Source organism: Aspergillus steynii (genome assembly GCF_002849105.1).
Source record: "Aspergillus steynii IBT 23096 chromosome Unknown P170scaffold_2, whole genome shotgun sequence".
Taxonomy (NCBI): domain Eukaryota; kingdom Fungi; phylum Ascomycota; class Eurotiomycetes; order Eurotiales; family Aspergillaceae; genus Aspergillus; species Aspergillus steynii.
In genome coordinates, this window is record NW_020194399.1 from 5,346,581 (window position 1) to 5,367,779 (window position 21,199).

Consider the following 21,199-nt stretch of genomic DNA (forward strand, 5'->3'; position numbering starts at 1 on the left):
CTGCTTAATTAATATCTAACAATACAGGGGTGGATATTTTTAAAGCATTCTTTAAAATAGAAATTTAAAGGGACAATAAATTTACAGGGTACTAGCTTATTTCAGATACCTAACCTTTCCTCATTTTCAACATACATAACAAGAATAACTCTTTTATTAAGGTATACAGTCCCCCAGTAATTACCTTAAAGCTGGCTTCGGGATGTAGAATAACATAGCTAAAAAAATTAAAAATAATACTTTAAAAATTAAAAAATAACATCAATTCGACACAGTAGGATAGTATTTATACAGAATATAAAATTAACAAGAGGGATAAATTTAAGCTTATACTATACTGCTAACTAAATAACAATCTTATATTTACAAGCTTTCTTTCTGTATTGATTATCACTAGCCTTATAAATATAGAATTGAGACCTTATCTAACCACTCCTCCTGGTTTAATTAGGTCATGAACTTTTATATTATATACTTATAAGAGATATGAGTACGCAGGACTTTAAACTTTGCGAACAACTTTAAATATTACTAAATAATACAAGTATTCTTTCAGCTATTATTAATTAAAAGGTACTTAACACTTGCTCTTCCTTTAAATATTAAAACCTACATAACATATCTAAAGGCGGCTATAATACCACAAAAGTAAAGAAGCCTGGTACGCCACCCCCGCCACCTATAATTAGGTAAAGGCTATATAGCACTTACTTTACCTTCACACTTACATAATATGAAAACGACTGTGTTGGAGTTCACTATAGACTTATTATATTAATATAATCTTTATATACTTTAAATAACTAAATTAATATAAAAAGCCAGAACTGTCTCCTTAAAACCCGGCATATTAGTTTATATATTATAAGAGCATTTCAAATTATTCTTATCTATATAATCATTTAATTTATAATTATTCCTCTGGCGGTATTTAAAGAGCAAATAAAACTTTTATTCTAAATTATAACCAAAGCTATTAACAAAAATCATAGATAATAAAATTTTATTCCTATACAGCTTAATACTTACATTTGAACAAGCAACTAATTAAAAAAAATACCCAAAGAACTAAAGCTTTCAGACAGCTATACTACTCTAAACATCCTACTAGAGTGGATATCTATCTGCCGCAGATATTATATTCTCTTAAAAGATAATATTAGTAAAATTACTATACATTATAATATTTATAATAATTATTGCATGAGCTGCCTTTAATATATAACATATAAATACCAGGTGAGTTGTAAGCAGGGTCTAAAACTAGAAACTTTAAATAATAAAGAATAAGGTCCCTGTTGGGTATAAAGATGTACTACAAACTGTTCGTGAGTATATACAGTAGAGGCTATTTTTAAAGGTGTGAAGGGAAATTAATAGCTCTAATTAATTTATAGAAAAGAAGATATTTACTTCCTCTGTTTAAGTTAATCAATATCTTTGGGACGTGAATGCGCTCTATATAGGCCTATATTTTGTAGGAATATGTATAATAATAAAAAAAAGCGGGTTGAATATGGGCTGATTACTGTTTGTCTTTTTGGGTATATTTAGATTATACAATAATCATTAAAACGGGCTAGAACGATGATCACGAAGGCAGTGTGATATAAGATGAAAGCTGGTTGAGGTTTAATCAAGATCTAATGCGAGCTGGATAGGAATAATGTATTTTTGCATAATTATCATAATTTGGATGTGATGTTTTGACCAGAGCTCCAAATATAAAAAGAGGGGGGAAAGTAATGTAGTCACTATCTATGGAGTCATCGAATTCTTCTTTTATCCAGTTTACTATATTTTTGCACAAATGTAGCATTAGCTCTCTTGAATATAAATATCCCTTTCGCATAGACTTTCTAATGATATTCCAAACCTTTACACACAAGTGATAGTGTTGTATACTAGAAGGGAAATGCCGGGTTTAAGCTCACCTAAGAGTTTAGGATTAAGGAAATCGATATGCCAGAAGTAAGATTATTGTAGAAATAGTTTAATAAAGAAATCTTCCGAGTATAGTAAGATATATGATGCCGATGTTTGCTTGAGCATATATATTAGGGAGACTGGCCGAGTATACATCTTTTTAGCCGATAATTCAGGATTTTAGGCATTTTTAAGGTCTTAATTAGTAGGGAACCTAAACATAATCTCTCTCCAGACTTCCTTATGACTGACTTTATTAAACCTTATACTACCCTACTCTAAACCAGATAATTGATTAGAACACTAGCCTAAGAGACTAAGATAATTTAAGAACTCAGCAGAAAATAAATGCAGAAAACCTGTATCTTATGTCAGAGGTTAAACACAGATAGGTACAGATAGGTACGGATAAATGGCCTCTAATACATTATAAGGTAACCCAGCCTTTCAGGTCGAAGGCTTATTATTTAAGGTTTAATGGCAGTATTTCTGACTGTTAAAATTATATACAAGATATAAAAGAAGATGGACCTCTAAAGATTTAAAGAAAAACTATAACTGTTTTATAGCTTTAAAAATAATTAGATTTTGCCTATTTCGTGGTGAGTAAGATAATTGGTTGCAGTAATTGAATTTCTATATACAGGGAGGATATACTATTATTATAATGTACTAGACTGCTTCCTTGGACTCTTAAGAAGCAGCGACAGTATTAAAATAGTTATGAAATCTATAAGGCTTCGGCATAGAAGCGTCAACATTGAAAGGCGTCAACTCTGATCACGGTATAGGGAGTTCTAGAATGTAAAGAGTTTTATATTGTTTATTTTTTTCTCGGACTTTAGTCTTTAACTAAATACGCGAAGAGATAAAAAAGTTATAGTTACTATTTTATTTCTTATTTTATTTCTTATTTTATTTCTTATTTTATTTCTTATTTTATTTCTTATTTTATTTCTTATTTTATTTCTTATTTTATTTCTTATTTTATTTCTTATTTTATTTCTTATTTTATTTCTTATTTTATTTCTTATTTTATTTGCGCAAAACGTCCTTCTTACATTATTTATTAGATACCTTTTTCGATAGTCTCAGAATTAGAAGCGTTCCGTCTTCATATTATTTCGTGGAATATAAGCAGTATTAATTTTAGATCGGATATAATATAAATTTCTCAATTATACTATTATAAACTAAATCTTATAAATCAAACAGATATCTCGTGCATTATTAATATGAGAAGTTTGAACGGCTTGTAATATATTTTAATAAAATCTAGAATTTCTACTTTCAGATGCCTGGCGGCCGTTCGGCATCCTTTTATTTTACAGTCTTTTTAAATAAGTAGTAAAAAAGGAGTATAAATCTTTTTTATTAATTGCACAGGGTGTAAGACCCGATTTCTAAAATCGGTAAAATTTAGATATAAAATAATTATTAAGATTCTTCTAGGTTTCTGCAAAGTAAATTTGCTAGATCTAGAAGGCTATACGGTTTTATATTATGCAGCGAGTAGGGGTTATATTGAAATTTATTAATTGCTTTTAGGCGCTAAGCGGATAAAAGTAAACACTTTATTAAAATCTCAGTGCACACTACTTTAGCTGGCTGCGGATAACGAATATGAGGATGTCGTTTCGCTCCTTATAGAGAAGCAAGCGGATATTGAGGCAAAGGACGCTTCTCTCCAGCAGATTACCAACCCAGTTATATTCCTCAAGTGTATCAGTGTAGTAGAAGCTCATAGCGAATTAAAATATATGTAATCATACTCGCAACCGTGCATAGTTCTGGTAAAGATGTATAAGTAATAACTGTGGACGTGAGAAGGGATTGGGAGGGAGGTTGTCTAACAAATAGGGGATCGTAAAACCCCCCACGCTATGCTTTTTTAGTGAGAACAAGTCCTTCTCTTTCAGAGACATTCCTCTGTCAGGGAGAATCAATTCTCTATAGTAAAAGCACACAACAAAAAAGTTGACGCAAAAGACTTAGGCATCCATTGTAGACGATAATTACGGTCATAAATGCAATACAATCACTGGTATCGAGCAGGTGGCGGCCAGATCCCATCTCTTTCATCTATAAATCTTGCATCAGTGGCCGCATGCAACCTGCTCAGCTCTGAGGTATGCCGATAGGGCTTCCGTCTCGCCTCGCCGTGGAGATCGCGCTGGACTAGCCGCGCAAACAATGTCGGGGCGATATGCTTGATATCGACTTTTAGGGACTGCGAAGACTTGGGTTGAGCTCCAGTCCCAGTTCCCGGCTGTGGCTCTGGCTCTGGCTCTGGCTCTGGCTCTGTCTTTGACTCTGACGGAGCTTCAGGCTCAGCTAGCCAGACATACGGCCTTGTCGATTCACGCGAGTGGAGCGCCTCCTCATCCACGTAGAGAAAGGCGTCGCGTCGAAAGCCAACAGGGATCTCATTATTTAAAAGCATGGTGCTAAACCTGCTCCGTAGTGCACTTGAGTCCAAGTTATTATTACTGTTATCTGGAACAGCCACCCAGCGCAGTGTGAATCGGTCTCTCGTCTCGTCCTTGATCAACATCGCTGAATAGTGTAGTGCATGGTGAAGAGCCGTTCCGATCTGGAATTTATACTCCGCAAGACGACCTCCTCCTTTTTGCTCATCTTCTTCTTTCGGGTAGAATACCACGAGACCAAAGCGAGCTCCCGATTCAGATTCACCAAGACCAGACCCAGAAGCAGAACCACTCGTTGAAGTAGAACTAGTTTGTAGTACGTGCTCCTGCCAAGGAACCTTCATCGCAACCCGAATATTCCTAATATCATCATCATTCAGCGCTTCAGCCGCCGCCAGCGTCACTGCTGCCCATCGCTGTTGAATACTCTGCGCCACTTCCCTAGCAGCAGCAGCCCGGACATCGACCGATCTCGCCGCACGCATAGCTCGTTCCTTTAGGTCCCGATCTTCAGTGCTAAGGCGTGCCACCTCGGACAGGATTCGGCCTGATTCTCCCTCGACTACGCCGGCCGTTAGGAGACTGGCTTCTTTGCGGCTTAGGCCGAGGCTGCTAAGGGGGATGACATCGTTGTTATTGTTGTTGTTATTGATGTTGCTGTTGAGGGCTTTGGTGATTAGTTCGTCCATGGACAGGCCGCAGGCATTTTGACAGAGGGTGTTTTCTTGACCTGGTGGGGGGCGGTGGAGGATGAGTCGGATTTCTTGATCTGTTAGGGAGGAGGGATCGCGTATGGCGCGGTTCCAGAGGGTGCGGGTTGACTCGTCTAGGGGTTGAGGAGTTGTAGACCTAAAAGGGTTGGACCCTCCAGCATTGATAGGGAGAGACATGTTGATAAATATTAATTATGAGAACATTCAGAAGGAAGATGATCGTGTGCAGGGACGACTACTAAGGAGTAGCGGACAGTTCAGAGCGTGAGCGGGGTGGACACGTGACGGTCTAGTTGATATTTGTGGGGCTTACAGCTCAGTGTGGGTAGAAAAAAGCTCAGCGTGGGTAGAACTTCGGATCGGAGAAACCCTCGGCGTGGGTAAAAATCCTACCTATACTAACCTCTTTTTTTTAAATTTCTTTATCTATGCTAAGCTTTTAATCCTTTTTTTTTTTTACTTATACTAAGTTTTTTATAATTTATCTAATTAAAATTTATTATTATAGTTTTTTTATTATATCTAATACTAAAATATAAGATTAAATTTTTTAATTTATAAATAATATTTTACTTGCTTAAAAGTTAGTGTCAACGAGAATAGGTTTCTCTGAGCAAAATATGAGTTTATTAATGATTGACTAATTAGATGATAATTAAGTCGAGTTAAATTAACAACAAAGAAGGAACGGGATAAGACGGTTATAGCCGGCAAAACACTTTAACAGTAATAATAAAGAAATTTTCGAGACTTATTATCCTTAACTAAATACAGAAAACATCAAAAATAACTATAAATATAAATACCTTAATCAGTAATCTTAATAAAAAATATAAAAAAAAATAATAAAAAAAAAAGAAAAGAAGTCATCAGGCATATTAAATATTAAGATTAAGATTATTTATAAATATTTTTTATATAGCAATTAATTAGCCTGTTAAGAGAGTGATTCTTATAAAAGTGGTATTATATTTTTTCTTATATTTTTTTAGTTTTATCCTTGGCTAAACTAACTTAGGTGATAAAACAAGTATTCTTATTACTAAGTGTTTTAACATAATTATTAAATTTTTTATTTTTATTAAAAAGTTTATTGTTCTCCTTAATTATACTAGTCTGGCTGACGGTATGACTGCTATTATTATTATTATTATTATTTTTTTTGTTTAGGTAGTTATATTAAAAATATTTTATACCTTTAATATTAATAATTCCATCTAATAACAAAAATCCTGTCTTAGTTAACAAGTCTTTAACTAAAGTGTTGACTGTAACAGTATTTAACTAGGTAATTAGATTAATAGATATTAGTTAGTAAGTGTGATCAAATAGCTTGATTTTATTAAATTAGCCGTAGGTTATTTTAATTGAATTTATCGCAGTACAGGAAAGATTAGGATGCTAAAATATAATATAAAATAGTATAACTATTATATTCAGAATAATAAATAGATCAGCTGATAATTTAAGCACGGTTTTAGAGGATTTATTATATAGCTAGTTTATACAAAATAATAAATTTTTATAAAAAATATAAAAGTTTTTAATAACTCTGAAGGATAAATACCCTATATAAAAGAATATAACTGGTATTTCTTTAAATTAATAATTTTGCTTTAGTAATCTAGTGCTGTTAAAGTCAAATTTCTAAGTGTATTAGTCACATACAGAATAGTACTTGTTAAGTAATAGTTTCGCGATTTATACGTTATAAAGCTTTATATTCGCCGGAGGTAAGTCCTTATTATTAAGATTTATTTTAATAATTAAATTATAATAGGGCCAGGTGTACTCAGAAATATCTATATTAATAATTATTCTAGTTATCCAGATAATTTTTTTATTACTTACTTTTTTTTTTATTTCTATTATAAGATATATTTAGCGCGGATAAGTTTTAGCACTATTTAATAATATTAAATATAACATAAATTTTGTTCTGAGCTATGTTGTCGAGTATAGGATAGTATAAACTAGTTTGCTTAATAAATAGTTAATATAGTAATATCAGGTATTAAAGAAAGGTATAATATTAATTACAAGTTGTTAAAAGCGGTGTTTAACAATCAGGTTAGAGTTACTAATTACTTATTACAGGTATTAGCAGTCAGAAAAAAAAAACAGTAAATATATTAAAGAATTAGGTTGGCGAGTTATTATGGAAGTATAGGATAAAATAATTAATTTGATAATTAATTTTAAATTACTGATCCGAGAAGAGTATTTATAGTAGAAAAAATAGATAATATATATAAAGAGTAAGTTTGGAAATAAAAAAATTATAATTTACTAGTGATTAGTTACTTATAGTGAAGTAAGGCAAAAAATAAGGTAAAGTATATAATAATTATTAATAAAAAATAAAGGATAAAGAAGAAGGTTAGAAGAGAATTAGGAAAGTAAAACTATATAATAAGAAAATAATTAAATATATAGAATAATTTAATTAATATTATTAACAGGAGAGTGCTCGCGGACAAATTACTTATAATTTTTAATAAGATCCGGAGTGTTAAGATTATTTTTACAGATTTATTTTTTTTTATAAATTAGGTATCCTTTTTATATAATAAAGTATTAGGTATATAGTCTCTGATTCCGACTTATGCGAATAATGTATTTGTTGATAATTTTTTTTATTTTATAATAATTAATTTTCTTAAGAAACTTATTATCTTATATGGCCTCCAGGTGTTTAAATTATTTATAAAATAAGTTATTATTTTAGTGGATTAGTTTTAGCATAGTTTCTAAGATAATAGGATAAACACGGTAGTTATCCAGTAAAATAAAATAGTAAGTAGTTTTGCTAACTTTCTTGATAATGTTAAATAATTCCGCGAATTAAGTAGATAGTTTAGCAGGTAAACAGGAAATTAGAAGAGAGTAGCCTTTATATAATTTTAGAAGGATTTAGTCCCTATTAGTAAAATTAAAGAAATAAGTATATTAATAGTTATAATAGTATTTCATAAAAAATTATATATATTATAAAGTTTCTTCAGTATTAACTTTAAATAAAAAATCCCAATTAATACCCTTATAAGTTAGTATGATTAGTAAACTGATAAAATATTCTTGGATAAGGTTTTATAGTTTCCAAAGATTAAAACTAAATAATAATTAGTATAGTGTTTCCTGAATTAACGAGTTTATTGATTTATTTATTATCAAAATAATAGAGGGGAGGAATAACTCTTATTATTAATTTAAGTTCAGGTTCGCGGTTAGATAGTGGCGCATTATTACCTTAATAATTTAAATTATTTATTTAGATTAACTATCAGTCTGTGGATGATAGGTAGTAGAGTAAAGCTAATTAATATTTAGTTTTATAAATATGCCTCTCTAAAATTTAGAAACAAAAATTTAATTTTTATTATTTATAACTTGTTTAGGAATTCCCTAATTATAAGATTTAAGATAGTTAACTAGCTGAACTCCCTAGTTAAATATTTTTTAATACTTTTTTCCGGGAAGTAGACTGATATGTTTAGTTATTTTATTAATAATTATAAGTAGCTTGTTATTAGCTTATCAAGTCCTTAGTAAGGCGACAATAAAATCTATAATAATTATATAAAATAGTTTTATTAGCATAGTAATAGGATAAAGTGATCTATATAATTAGTGTTGAGATAGTTTATTAGCGAGGTATACTAGATAATTTTGATAATATTCTTTTAGTAAATGTCGACCTTAGTAGATCGCGAGCCTGTTAAGTAAAAGTAAGTATTTATTAACTCCCTAATAATTATTTTAATTATATATTAGTTTAAATAATTTACAGATAAATAGACATAAAATATATAACTATTTTTTCTTAATAAGAATATCAAGTATAGGATTAATCTTGTCCTAAACTAAGTAAAATAGTTTATTAAAGATTTTATAAAGCTAATTAAATAGATTAGTATTTTTTAACTAATTATTTTAAGGATTTTTACAGTCCGGTTATTATTTTTATAAGTATTTTATATTTTTTGTTTGAAATTGTCTGATAGCTCGATAGTTAAACTATTATAGGCGTAAGTGGTATTAATAATAAATATTATATCTAAATTAATATTATTATTAGTTAATATACGGTTCGGGAGACAAGACAGACTATTAGTAATTAAGTTATTCTTACCGGATTAATAGTAGATAAGGAGCTTAAATTACTGTATGTATATTAAAGCCCGGATTAGATGAAGATTTAATTTGTCAGAGGATATAATTATAAAAATAGTTTATATAATTATTAAAGTTATTAAAAAATAATCAGTATAAATAATTAGAGTATACTTTAATAACTTAATAAAATATTAAGGTTTCTGTAAGACCTAGACTAAATATAATATTTTTAATTTTATTAGCTAGTAGTTTTATTCTGCTGCAGTCAAGGCTCTGTTTAAAAATAGTATAAGTTTGACTGTTATTTTTGCTGGTGATTTTTTTAAGTTATTATATTTAATATTTTATTTTATATAGTAAAGTATTGCTCCGTGTCCCTGGCGAAAAATATCTAAGTTAATATACAGATATTAATTAGGGCTAAAATAAATAAAGAATAATAGATTAGTAAAATATTTTTGCAGTTACTTGAAAGATTTATATTTAATAGTTATCGGATTAATTAAATCACGTGTTATTTAATTCTTGCGTGGCTGACCGGAGCGAGGTGCTCTTTTAAGTATGGCGGTTTTTCTTTTTTATAAGGGACTAATAATTAAGGTATATTATTAAATATAATGTCGGAAATAGCCTGTTAGTCCTAAATAATGCTCTAAGTTATATAAGATTATTAAAAATAGTAAGTATTATATAGCAGTGATTTTTTTTTTAGGTATCAAAAGGCTTAATAAATTGACATGTTAACTAAGAAGAGTTACTAACAGGAAATTTAAAAATATTTTTATTAACTTAAGCTTAATATTTATTTCCTGAAAATAATTAAAAGTTTAAATAAGTTTTTTAAGTGTTTGTTTAATATTTTTAATGCGGCGATAATATTGTTTATATAAGTTTTATAAAATAGAAGGTTTTTTAGCTTAGTGTTTATAATATATTATATATAAGGGACTGAGTTAAGGAAGCCTATAATTATTATATTAAAAACTTTTTAACCCCAGTGCGAAATAACTGTTAACCGGTTTTATAGTTTGGATATACTAGCTATTAATAAAAAAAATAATAGATATTTACTACTAATATGTACTCGCAGCTATAAATTAGATTAATAATTTTATTTTAACTTGGTAATAGGTACAGGTTTGGCTCGGTTTCTTTATTAGTTCCGCGGAGATTGATAACTGCACGCTCTTTTATTTTATATATATTTTATTTACTATTCTAGACTCGTCTCCAGACAATAAATACTAGATAATTAAATAATATATATTTTACTACTTGCGTTAGCTTTCTCTGATTAACTAAGGGTCTAAATATGTTATTAACCACTTCGTAATCTCGCGGTGATAAATAATATACCTTAGCTCATAGAATACGAGTCTGCTATCCGGGTTTCATGGGTATTTTTATTTATTTGTTTTAAGATAGTCAAATAGTTCCTAATAGTACGTCCGGTGACGCCTATATATTATATTAATTAATAATATGCTTAAATGCTATAATAATCCTTGAATTCTTTTTATAAATAGTTATATTATTAGGTAGAATAGTTTTATTAGCGTTGTTTTATTTAATATTAATTAATTTGTTTAAAAGAGCCTTGGTAAATAATTATTTATTTTGCTATTAATATAATTAATTATTCTAAATAGATTAATAATTAGTCTTCTGAAAGGTCTATTAAATATAATAATTTATTTAATAATTTAGTATATAGGCAAACTGATTGATGTTAATTGCTTTTTATTTATTTAAAGTACTAGGGTCTATTAGTCTATTTTTAGTATTATAGGTATTTATTGTGACTGTCTTGATGTTAAATATGGTTTCTAGTTAAGTATAGCGAGCGATAATTATAGGACTGGCCTTATTATCATAAACTTTGATAAAAAAAAATCTTTATTAATAAGATATGTTAAGACATATACTAGTATAGATATTAATTTATATAGACAGAATATATAGTTTTTCTCTTTTAGTAAGTTTTTTTTTGTTTTAATTAGAATTTTGCTGACAGAGTAATCTAAAATAATAATTTAATATATAATATAAATAAATAATTTAACTATCTGTTGAGTTTTTATCTTATAGTTAAGTAGAAAGATAAAATTATTATATATTTTTATAAACACTTGATAAGTTCTGAAGTCAAGAACAATTTATTCCGGAATTAGAATATTTATACTAAGTAATAATTATGCCTTTATATTAGGTATTAAATATATTTAAACGCGGATTCGGGTAAAAGATGGACTGATTATTAAGTTAATATTTAGGAAGAATATATTAAATAAAGTTAATTTTATTAATTATATTTTTGTTTTGCTGATTCCTTTAATAGTAATTAATAACTTAATATTTGTCAATTGGGGTCACCTGACATCATCTGATTCATCAGAATCACCTGATTTAGCCCCACAACCAAAATTATTCAAAATTCACTACAACTTTACTTTCACTTTATTGAACTCTCACTTCCACCACCAAATTGTATGGGAAAAGTGAGGTGAAACTGAGCTCAATGTGAGCGGAAAATGAAAAAAGAAAAATTTCTGAAGAGTTTCCTATTTTGGACTAGCTTACCTTCCTAATTAGGAAATCACCGGTCGCTAGAATCCTATGGAAGTCAGAAAACATAATTCGATAAATTTCCTATTTAGGAAATTAAAAGTTTATTTCAACCACTGCAGTCAATGGCTTTGTTCAGATGATCAATACAAAGGGTCCAGAATGTCTCGCCTATTCATTTTATAAGCCATAAAGTGAATATTGCTACCCTGGTCATTCTGATATCATTTAAATGATTTCATTATGATTTATGTGTTGAATCTCGATTGTTCTAATTATTCTGATCATGAAATCTTGATCATTTGATCATCTAAATTGATCTAATAATGATTTATGAGGTTGATCTTGAAGGCCTAGATTAATGATATGATTCACAGGTGAAGGCCTAGAAGGATCTGATGATTTCATGTTTGCAATGTCTGCTTAGGGCCAGATTGAATTAGCCCTGATTCAATTGTCTATAAATATGCAGTCAATGACCTGCATTGATTCATTCTTTTCAACAAGTTGATTTTACCGTTTCAATTTGACAAGTTGATTTCATCTATTCAATTTACTTATTGATTCATTCATTCATTAATCAATTTCACCTATCTACATGCATAGCGAATGGTAGGACCTCTGGTCTATCTATTTCAGATCTAGGTGGTCCAGGTGAACTGTTTACTTCATCTGACTGATCGATTTCCTTTATTCTATCAAGCCATTTGAAATTTCTATTCAACCCACGTGACCCACCTACCCCATCTGACAATATTATTAATATATAAACTTAGATGTCTCGCGAAAGTTTTATTAATAATTATAGATAAATATCCTGTATTAAGATAAATTTTATAGAACTTATTAATCTGATTTATACTAACTTATACAGTTGTATAATACTATATATAAATATTATGTATACATAAGTTAGAGTTGACCGGGCCGGAAGGTTAAGTAAAAGTAATAATATTAACTAAATTAGTGTTATACATAATAAATAATAAGATAGTTGGCTGTTTCGAAACACAGAGAGATATAAAATAATCTAGTAAATATTTATAAAGTTAATTATTTAATAGAAAAATAAAGCTGTATTTTAAATATATAATAGCGGGTTTGTTAACAGGCGAAGCTAAAACCTTATTATTTTTATTATTAATTTTAACTACTCGCGTCAGGTACGCGTTATTAATATAATTATTATTATAATAATTAAATTTATTATTTCTGTAGAATACTAACTAGCTATAGAAATTATTATATTAATTAGAGCTGAGACTTGGTCCGTATAAATTAAAGTAATCTGGTTAATTACTTTATTTATTATAATACACTTATTTATTGTCTAGATTATTATTATAATAATTATAATTATTATTATCCTGAGGATAGTTTCTGTTATTAGCTTAATTAATTAAGTTATTTCTATAAGGATTACCTGTTAACTCGACTCCGTATATATGATTGTAAGAGGGTTGCTAGTACTGTTAATAATTCTGATTTAATTACTAATTATTTAATTAGAAGTTATTTAGTTACTAGTTTAATCAGCTATTATAGTAATTACTGTAATTATTATAGCGGTTGTTGTTATTATACTATTTACTATTATGCTGATTTTGGTTATTATATTAATTTTAAGGATGATGGTTATTATTATTACTATTTAATAATAACTAATTATAAGGATAATTAGTTAACTAAAATCTTGTTTAGTTCTGGTTGTTTGATAATAGATATAAGTATTATAAATATTATTATATATTACTGGTATTAGAGTAGCTGTTTTGCTGCTGGTTATTATAGTATATAAATAATATTAAATAAAATAAACAGAAAGATTGTCTATTTGACTAATTAGTTTAACAAAAATAATAATTATTATTATTATAAAGGCTATAAATATTATTCCTGTGACTATAGTACGAGTAAGGGTTATTATTAAACTGTTAATTATTACAGTTTCTTTAATAATAATTATTAAGATTTTCTTATAAGAATTAATTGTTTTTTAATTTCTGGAGAAACTGTGTGTCAGACGTCGAAGGTAGGCTAGGATCGAATAGGAAGGTGGTAGTCACCTGATCCTATAGCAATACCTTATAGAATGATAGCTCAAAGGTTTCGATTATTCGACTTTAATTGAATTGATAAGAAAGGGTGAAATTGATTAATGAATGAATGAATCAATAAGTAAATTGAATAGATGAAATCAACTTGTCAAATTGAAACAGTAAAATCAACTTGTCAAAAAGAATGAAAATATGCAGGGGATCGACTGCATATTTATAGACATTTGAAATAAATCAAACATTGCAAACATAAAAGAATAAACTTTTAATTTCCAAATTAGGAAATAGATAATAACTGGTTTTCTAATTATCATATAATTCTTGCGATCAGGTATTTCCTAAATAGGAAATAGTTAGGTATTCCTTAATTAGGAAGTAGTCAGGTGTTTCCTAAATAAGAAGGTAAGCTAGTCCAAAATAGGAAATTCTTCAGAAATCTGATCTTTTCAATTTTCGCTCACTTTGAGCTCAGTTTGACCTCACTTTTCCCATACAATTTGGTGGTGGAAGTGAGAGTTCAATAAAGTGAAAGTAAAGTCGTAGTAAATTTCGATTGTGGGGGTAAATCAGGTGATTCCGGTGAATCATGTGATGTCAGGTGACCCCATTTGATACTGTGTTTTAGTTATTTTAGATATAAATTATTAAATATTATATTGTAGCTGAGGGTCTAAACTATTGTAGATTATAGAGATTTATTAAAATTAGTTATTTATCTGAGTATTCCGGGCGAGGCGAATAACCTTTTTAGTGTATAATTAAGGGGATTGCCGTGTAATAATATTAGTAAATCTGTAGTAAACTGTCTTTAGTTTTTTAAGTGCCTCAAATAGATTAGCTTTAAATTATTATTTTAATTTAGTAAACTAACTAGTCTCTAGAGGTTGATTCCGAAGATTATATTTTTTTATTTTTATAAGTTTATTTGTAAACTAAGATAAAGTATTATTTTATAAATAAGCTTATATATTTAACTTAACTATAGCTTTTTCTTTTGCCTTAATAACATCAGTTAGCCGATTGACAAAAATATTAATATTTTTATAATAAATATAATATTTTTATTATCGCAGAGTTTGGTCTTTCTTTAAATTAGGCTAAAAATATTTAATTTTATTAGTTTTTTATAATCTTTTATTATATTTATTATTAAAAATAACAGCTAAACTGTTATAGTTATTATCTAGTCTATTACCGAAAGGATTTCCACCAGGATTATTACTAGGTCTTCTGTTTTTTCCTCCGCCAGGATTATTATTTGGATTGCTCGGTTTACTAGAATTATTAGGATTTTTACTTAGATTATTATATTTTGTGGTATAAGTGTTATAATTTTTGAAATATTTATATAATCCGCGTGAATCTTTATCTCTGTGAGAACCTTTATTTTTTTAGGGTCCCTTATCACCTATAGATCTTTTATTATTAAGAGGTCCTTTGTCTCCTTGTGTATTAGTAATTATATTAATTTAATAATTAATTTTATTCTAGAAGATCTCCAGATATTAGTTCAGCTGTTAATCTAACTGCTAATTAAAATAGTTATATAAATTTTTTTAGAGTTAATTCTAGCTTCTCTGTATTTTATCTAATATAGTTTTAATATTAAATATAAAGGGTCCGCCTTAGATATGTCTGGTAATAGCGCTAGAATTATTTTATATATTTAGATTATTTTGCGCGCCTGGATTTTACGGACCAGGGTTACTTAGCACACTGGGGTTATTATGCGAGCTAGATATACTAATTAATTTATCGGGTTAATAAGGAGCGGTATTATAAAGGTTTTTAGTTAAATCTTAAATCAGACTTAAGCTTTATAAATAAAGTAATTTTTTATTAAATATAATTTCTGGTTAATAAGAAGTAATAATTTGTTTAATTTATCCGCCTAATTTAAACTAATAAAAAAACTAAAATAGTTCTGTGGATTCGAAAAGTCGTCTAGGTTAGCCGGAATAATTACTAGTCGGTAACTCGGGTATATTTTAGTAATAAATAGTAATTATTAGATGTTGTATCGTGGTCGACAGTCTAGATAGAGTAAGAAACAACTCTATAACTTGCAAAGTTATTTATTCAGGTAGTTTAGGAATTAATAATAATTTTTAAATAATAATAATAAGATTCGGAACACTAGCCTCTGAGATAATTAATAAAAAATATAATTTAACTACCTATATAAGATAATTTAGTTCTAGTCTATTAAATAAATTATAAAGTTTTTTCTAGCTTATAAAAATCAGATTATTAATTAAACCGGATAATATTTTAAGGAATTCCTTAACTGCGCAATAAATAAATAGCTTATTTATTTTTTAATCAGGCGGATAATCTTAATATATATATAAAATTAGCTTTGGATAAGCTTCTGCTAGGAATAACACGCGGAAGATAGTTTTATTATTAAGATTAGTAATTATTAGATAGCTAAAATTAATAAATTCTAATATTTAATAGCCTAATTTGATTGCTCTGAGGGAAGGTAAGGATATTAATAAATTTAATAAATAAATAAGATGCTTGGCTTGCTAGGTTTTTGGCGAGGACTAGTTATAAAAATATAATTTAGTTAATATAATATTAAAGCGGAGTCAACCGGCAGAATGGAGATTCCGTAATATTAATTAATAATAATAATATATACGCGGTAATAACGCGAGGAGGCAAGCGCGGCGTGAGAGCAGTAAGTATTAGCAAAAAATTATCAATAAGAGGAGTTGCTGGAATCCCAGATAAACAAAATAAAAAATTAATAAGAAAATAACTAAACTAGTCTATAGAGTATTAAGATAATTATTAAAGGCATAATAATAATGAAATTAATAACTTTTCTTATGTAATAATAGATTAACTCGTGTAGGTGGAAAAATTAATATAGCTAGATAGTTAACCTAATCTTAGCGACTTCAAGAAATAATTAGAGTGCCTAAATTATTAAGAATAATAAATAATAAAAAAAAAACTCTTATTTAGTAAAAATATTGGCCGGAGGATCCCTGACTATTATAAATATATTATTATATTAATAAGAATAGGTTTCTCTGAGTAAAATATGAGTTTATTAATAATTAACTAACTAGATAATGATTAAGTCGAGTTAAATTAATGACGAAGAAGGAACAGGATAAGGCGGTTATAGCCAGCAGAATGCTTCGAGGGTAATAGTTAGATAATAAAAAATTTATTTTTATAAATAAATCTAACTCTAATATATCTAATTATTTTTTTAAATTTAATACTAATATTAATATAATATTCTCTATTAATATTTCTTTACTTATAAGATTATATAAAGTATATCTTTTTTTATTATTATTAATATATACTTAATATATATTAACTATAATAACAGAATAATAATAATGCATGACTAATTATTATAATAAATAGTTAAAATAAAATTTAAATTAATATTATTATTAAATATTTAATAATACTAGAATATCTTATAACTAAGTATTCTAAAATTAAAATTATATATTTTATTTATTATTTAAATTTATTTCTTTTTTTTATATTTTAATAAATCTAGTAAAACTTTATAGATTTGTTAGGCTTTTATTTTTCTTATTTTACAAGTTAATTATTTTTATTTTATTTTTATTATATTCTAATATATTTATAAAAATCTAGTTTAAATTAAAATATAAAAATAAATTATAAAAGATTAAACTATTTTTATTTTAAAATAATAGTAATAATTTTTTTATAAATTAAGTTTAGTATTATTTATATTTTTATATTAGAGTTGAATATTATAAAAATTAATATAAGCTTTTATTTTAAATCTTTCTAAATATAATAAAATTTATCTAAATTTCTTTTATTAAATATCAAGAATATAAAACTAGTTTTAAAGCTGTTAATTAATTAACTTAAATATTAAATAATAAATATATAAGTTTTATTAGGCTTTTTTTTATAATTAGAATAAAACTAGTAGACCTTATTAGTATAAAGATATTAATATAAAAATCTATTATAGTTAGATTTTAGTTACTTTTATATAAAATTAGATATATTTGTAGTATATGTCAAGGTGCAGGCTGGCGGGTTGGTAGAGTTGGTGCAGCAGGGGCGGGCAGGGCAGGTGGTCTGGCTAGGTCAGGCGGGCTAGGTTTATAAGGTCTTTGATTATTATTACTGTCAGGCTATATATAAAATAATAAATAAGATATAGCTTAAAGAGCTATAATAAGATTTCTAGTATTTAAACTTTTAAGTAATTAGGGGATTAGGATTAGAGATAGGTTTTTCTGGTTTAATAGTTTTGTCTAGTTCTAGTAAGTTTAGCAGTGTTTTTAAATCTGTATTATAATAATATATTTTTTTTTATAATTAAACTCTGTTAAGGCTAAAAAAGGCCAAGCTTATTAAAATATTAGCGGTAATAGTTTTAAATAATTTATTTAGTATATTTTAGATAACTGGCAGGCTCAGTAGTAAAATTTATATATTTAATTTATTTTATAATATATATTAGATAAGGGCAGCTATAGCTGCGGCAGTTCTAAAATAAATTAAGAATATTTTTAATTTTTTATTTTTTAAGTTTATTAATCTTAATATAAGATAAAAAAAGATTTTACTAATTAGATAAGATATCTGAGCTAGCAGGGATAAGCAGGCTTATATTAAATATAAAGTAAATTTTTATATTAGGCGGGAGTTTTAAATAATAAATATATAGACTAATAATTTTTTTAATATAATATAGATCTAAAATATTCTAATTTAGCTTTTTATTAGGCTGTAAGGTTTTAATATATTAGATATTTAATTAAATTAGTTAGTTTTTTTTTAAATAGGCGGGCGGGATAGTGCTAGTAATTTATTTATTTAATATAATAGGCCTAAATAAATAATATTTTAGCTCGGGTAAACTTAGTAATAGCTTATATTTTTATAATAAATTATTTTATATCTTATATAGTAAAATAATTATATATATAATAATTTTTTATTAGGACAGGTTTAAATCTTATATATAGATAAAAATTATAATTAGTAAAAAATAAGCTAGTCTTAATTAAATTAGAGTGTGTAGTATTTAGGGAAAATTTAGCTAAAAAAAACCAGGTACTCTAATTATTTTATAAATAACTTATATAGGCTCGGAGGTACTATTTTAGTATAATATTTATTTATTTAATCTAATTATTAGTCTTAGAGTAATACACAGTTAATAGTTTATTTATAATATCTAGATACTAGGTTAGGTACTTTTAGAATTTAATAATAAACTAGGATTTTTAGTCTAATATAACTGTTTAGGGCAGGCCATATAGTTTTTATATATATTATATATATATTATAGTTATAGCGGGTGTATTAGTAATTAAATTATAAAAGATTAAATGCTTTATCTTAGTTAGGTAGTTTATAATAATTAAAATAATATTATAACTCTGACTCTTAGGGAAGTGTATAATAAAATCTATAAAAATATTTTATTAAATATATTTAGATACAGGCAGGGGTTTCAGGATATTTTATTTAGTTTTATAAGATAGGGTACTTTAATAGTAAATATAGTAGTTCTAAATTTATTAAACTATATATTAGTATATATTAGGTTAAAAGTATTTACAGATAAAAAATTTATATATATAACTTTTTCTAAGGTATTCTAATATAGGCTTGTTATATATTAGATAGATTAACTTAACTTAGAGTTTGTTGTTTTTAGAGATTTATAAATTGTCAGACGTCGAAGGTAGGCTAGGATCGAATAGGAAGGTAGTAGTCACCTGATCCTAGAGCAGTACCTTATAAAATGATAGTTCAAAGGTTTCTATTATTTGACTTTAATTGAATTGATAAGAAAGGGTGAAATTGATTAATGAATGAATAAATCAATAAGTAAATTAAATAGATGTGATCAACTTGTCAAATTGAAACAGTAAAATCAACTTGTCAGAAAGAATAAAAATATGCAGGGGATTGTCTGTATATTTATAGATATTTGAAATAAATCAAATATTGCAAATATAAAAGAATAAACTTTTAATTTCCAAATTAGGAAATAGATAATAACTGGTTTTTTAATTATTATATGATTCTTGCGATCAGATATTTCCTAAATAGGAAACAGTTAGGTATTCCTTAATTAGGAAGTAGTCAGGTGTTTCCTAATTTAGGTGTTTCCTAATTAGGAAGTAGTCAGGTGTTTTCCTAAATAGGAAGGTAAGCTGGTTCAAAATAGGAAATTCTTTAGAAATCTGATCTTTTCAATTTTCGCTCACTTTGAGCTCAGTTTGACCTCACTTTTCCTATATAATTTAGTGGTGGAAGTGAGAGTTCAATAAAGTAAAAGTAAAGTCATAGTAAATTTCGATTGTGGGAGTAAATTAGGTGATTCCGGTGAATTATGTGATATTAGGTAACCCTATTTAATACACCCCTTCAGTTTAAATCAATAAAGTATTAATTAGAACTGCAGAATTTTGAATGGTTTTTTTTTATTTAATAAGATGTTAAATATTGACTATATTTAGTTATTTAGTAAATTTTATGTGTTCCTGCTTAGTCAGGCATTTAGTAAGATTATCTATAATTATTTGGTCTGTAGAAACCTATTTTAATTGAATAGATTTTCTTTTGATTTCTTGCCTGAGCTAATGGTTACTAATATCTATATGTTTTAATTTATTTTTATAAATTAAATTAGGCTTAGTAAGCAGGTCGATTGTTTGACAATTATTATAATAAATATATAGCTTTTCTTCAGGATTGAACCTTATAGTAGTAAATAAGTGTTTCTACTATAGAAAGTGTTTATTAGCCGTAGTTAGGGTTAATAATTCCGCTTCAGTAGTAGATAGGGTTATTATTTTTTGTTTTTTTGCTGACTAATTAATAGGACTATTAAATAAACAGCATATAAAATCTTTAGATAATTTTCTTTAGTTTAAATCTGTATAAGCTGCATCACTAGCCATTTTAAAAATTAATAGTGAATTTAATGATTTTAATTGATTTATTGAATCAAGACCATATTAAATTAAATTAAATCGGGTTTTATAAATAAATAAAATCAGGTGATTTACAGCATTCATGTGGTTAGAATAAGGTTTGGCCATATGTTCTGTAAGGATTTCGCAACTTTTTGTAATATCTAGTCTAGAAATAACCGCAGGGTAGAGAATTAAGCCAATTTTTTGCTAATAAATTATACAATAGGGTTTAATAAATGGCTCCCCTATTGATTCGCTTAAATTGCCTGATGGTAAGGGCATTTTAGGTAAACTTTAATTAGCTAATCCAAAGCAGTGAGCAACTTTTTTAATATAATCTGCTTGATTAAGCCAAATTGTTTGATTCTGCCGGTTTCAAATGACCTTTATATTTAGAAATTAATGAATTTTACCTAAATCCTTTAGATTATATA

General features: G+C 27.0%; 1 protein-coding gene across 1 annotated transcript; it reads right to left on the minus strand.

Annotated features, from left to right (window-relative positions):
- Positions 1-3,896: 3,896 nt before the first annotated feature.
- On the minus strand, positions 3,897-5,327 carry P170DRAFT_507950 (uncharacterized protein). The gene has a single exon (XM_024854519.1). It carries the CDS (start codon positions 5,243-5,245, stop codon positions 3,965-3,967), a length of 1,281 nt encoding a protein of 426 aa, XP_024708569.1. The 5' UTR covers positions 5,246-5,327; the 3' UTR covers positions 3,897-3,964.
- Between the last annotated feature and the right edge of the window lie 15,872 nt (positions 5,328-21,199).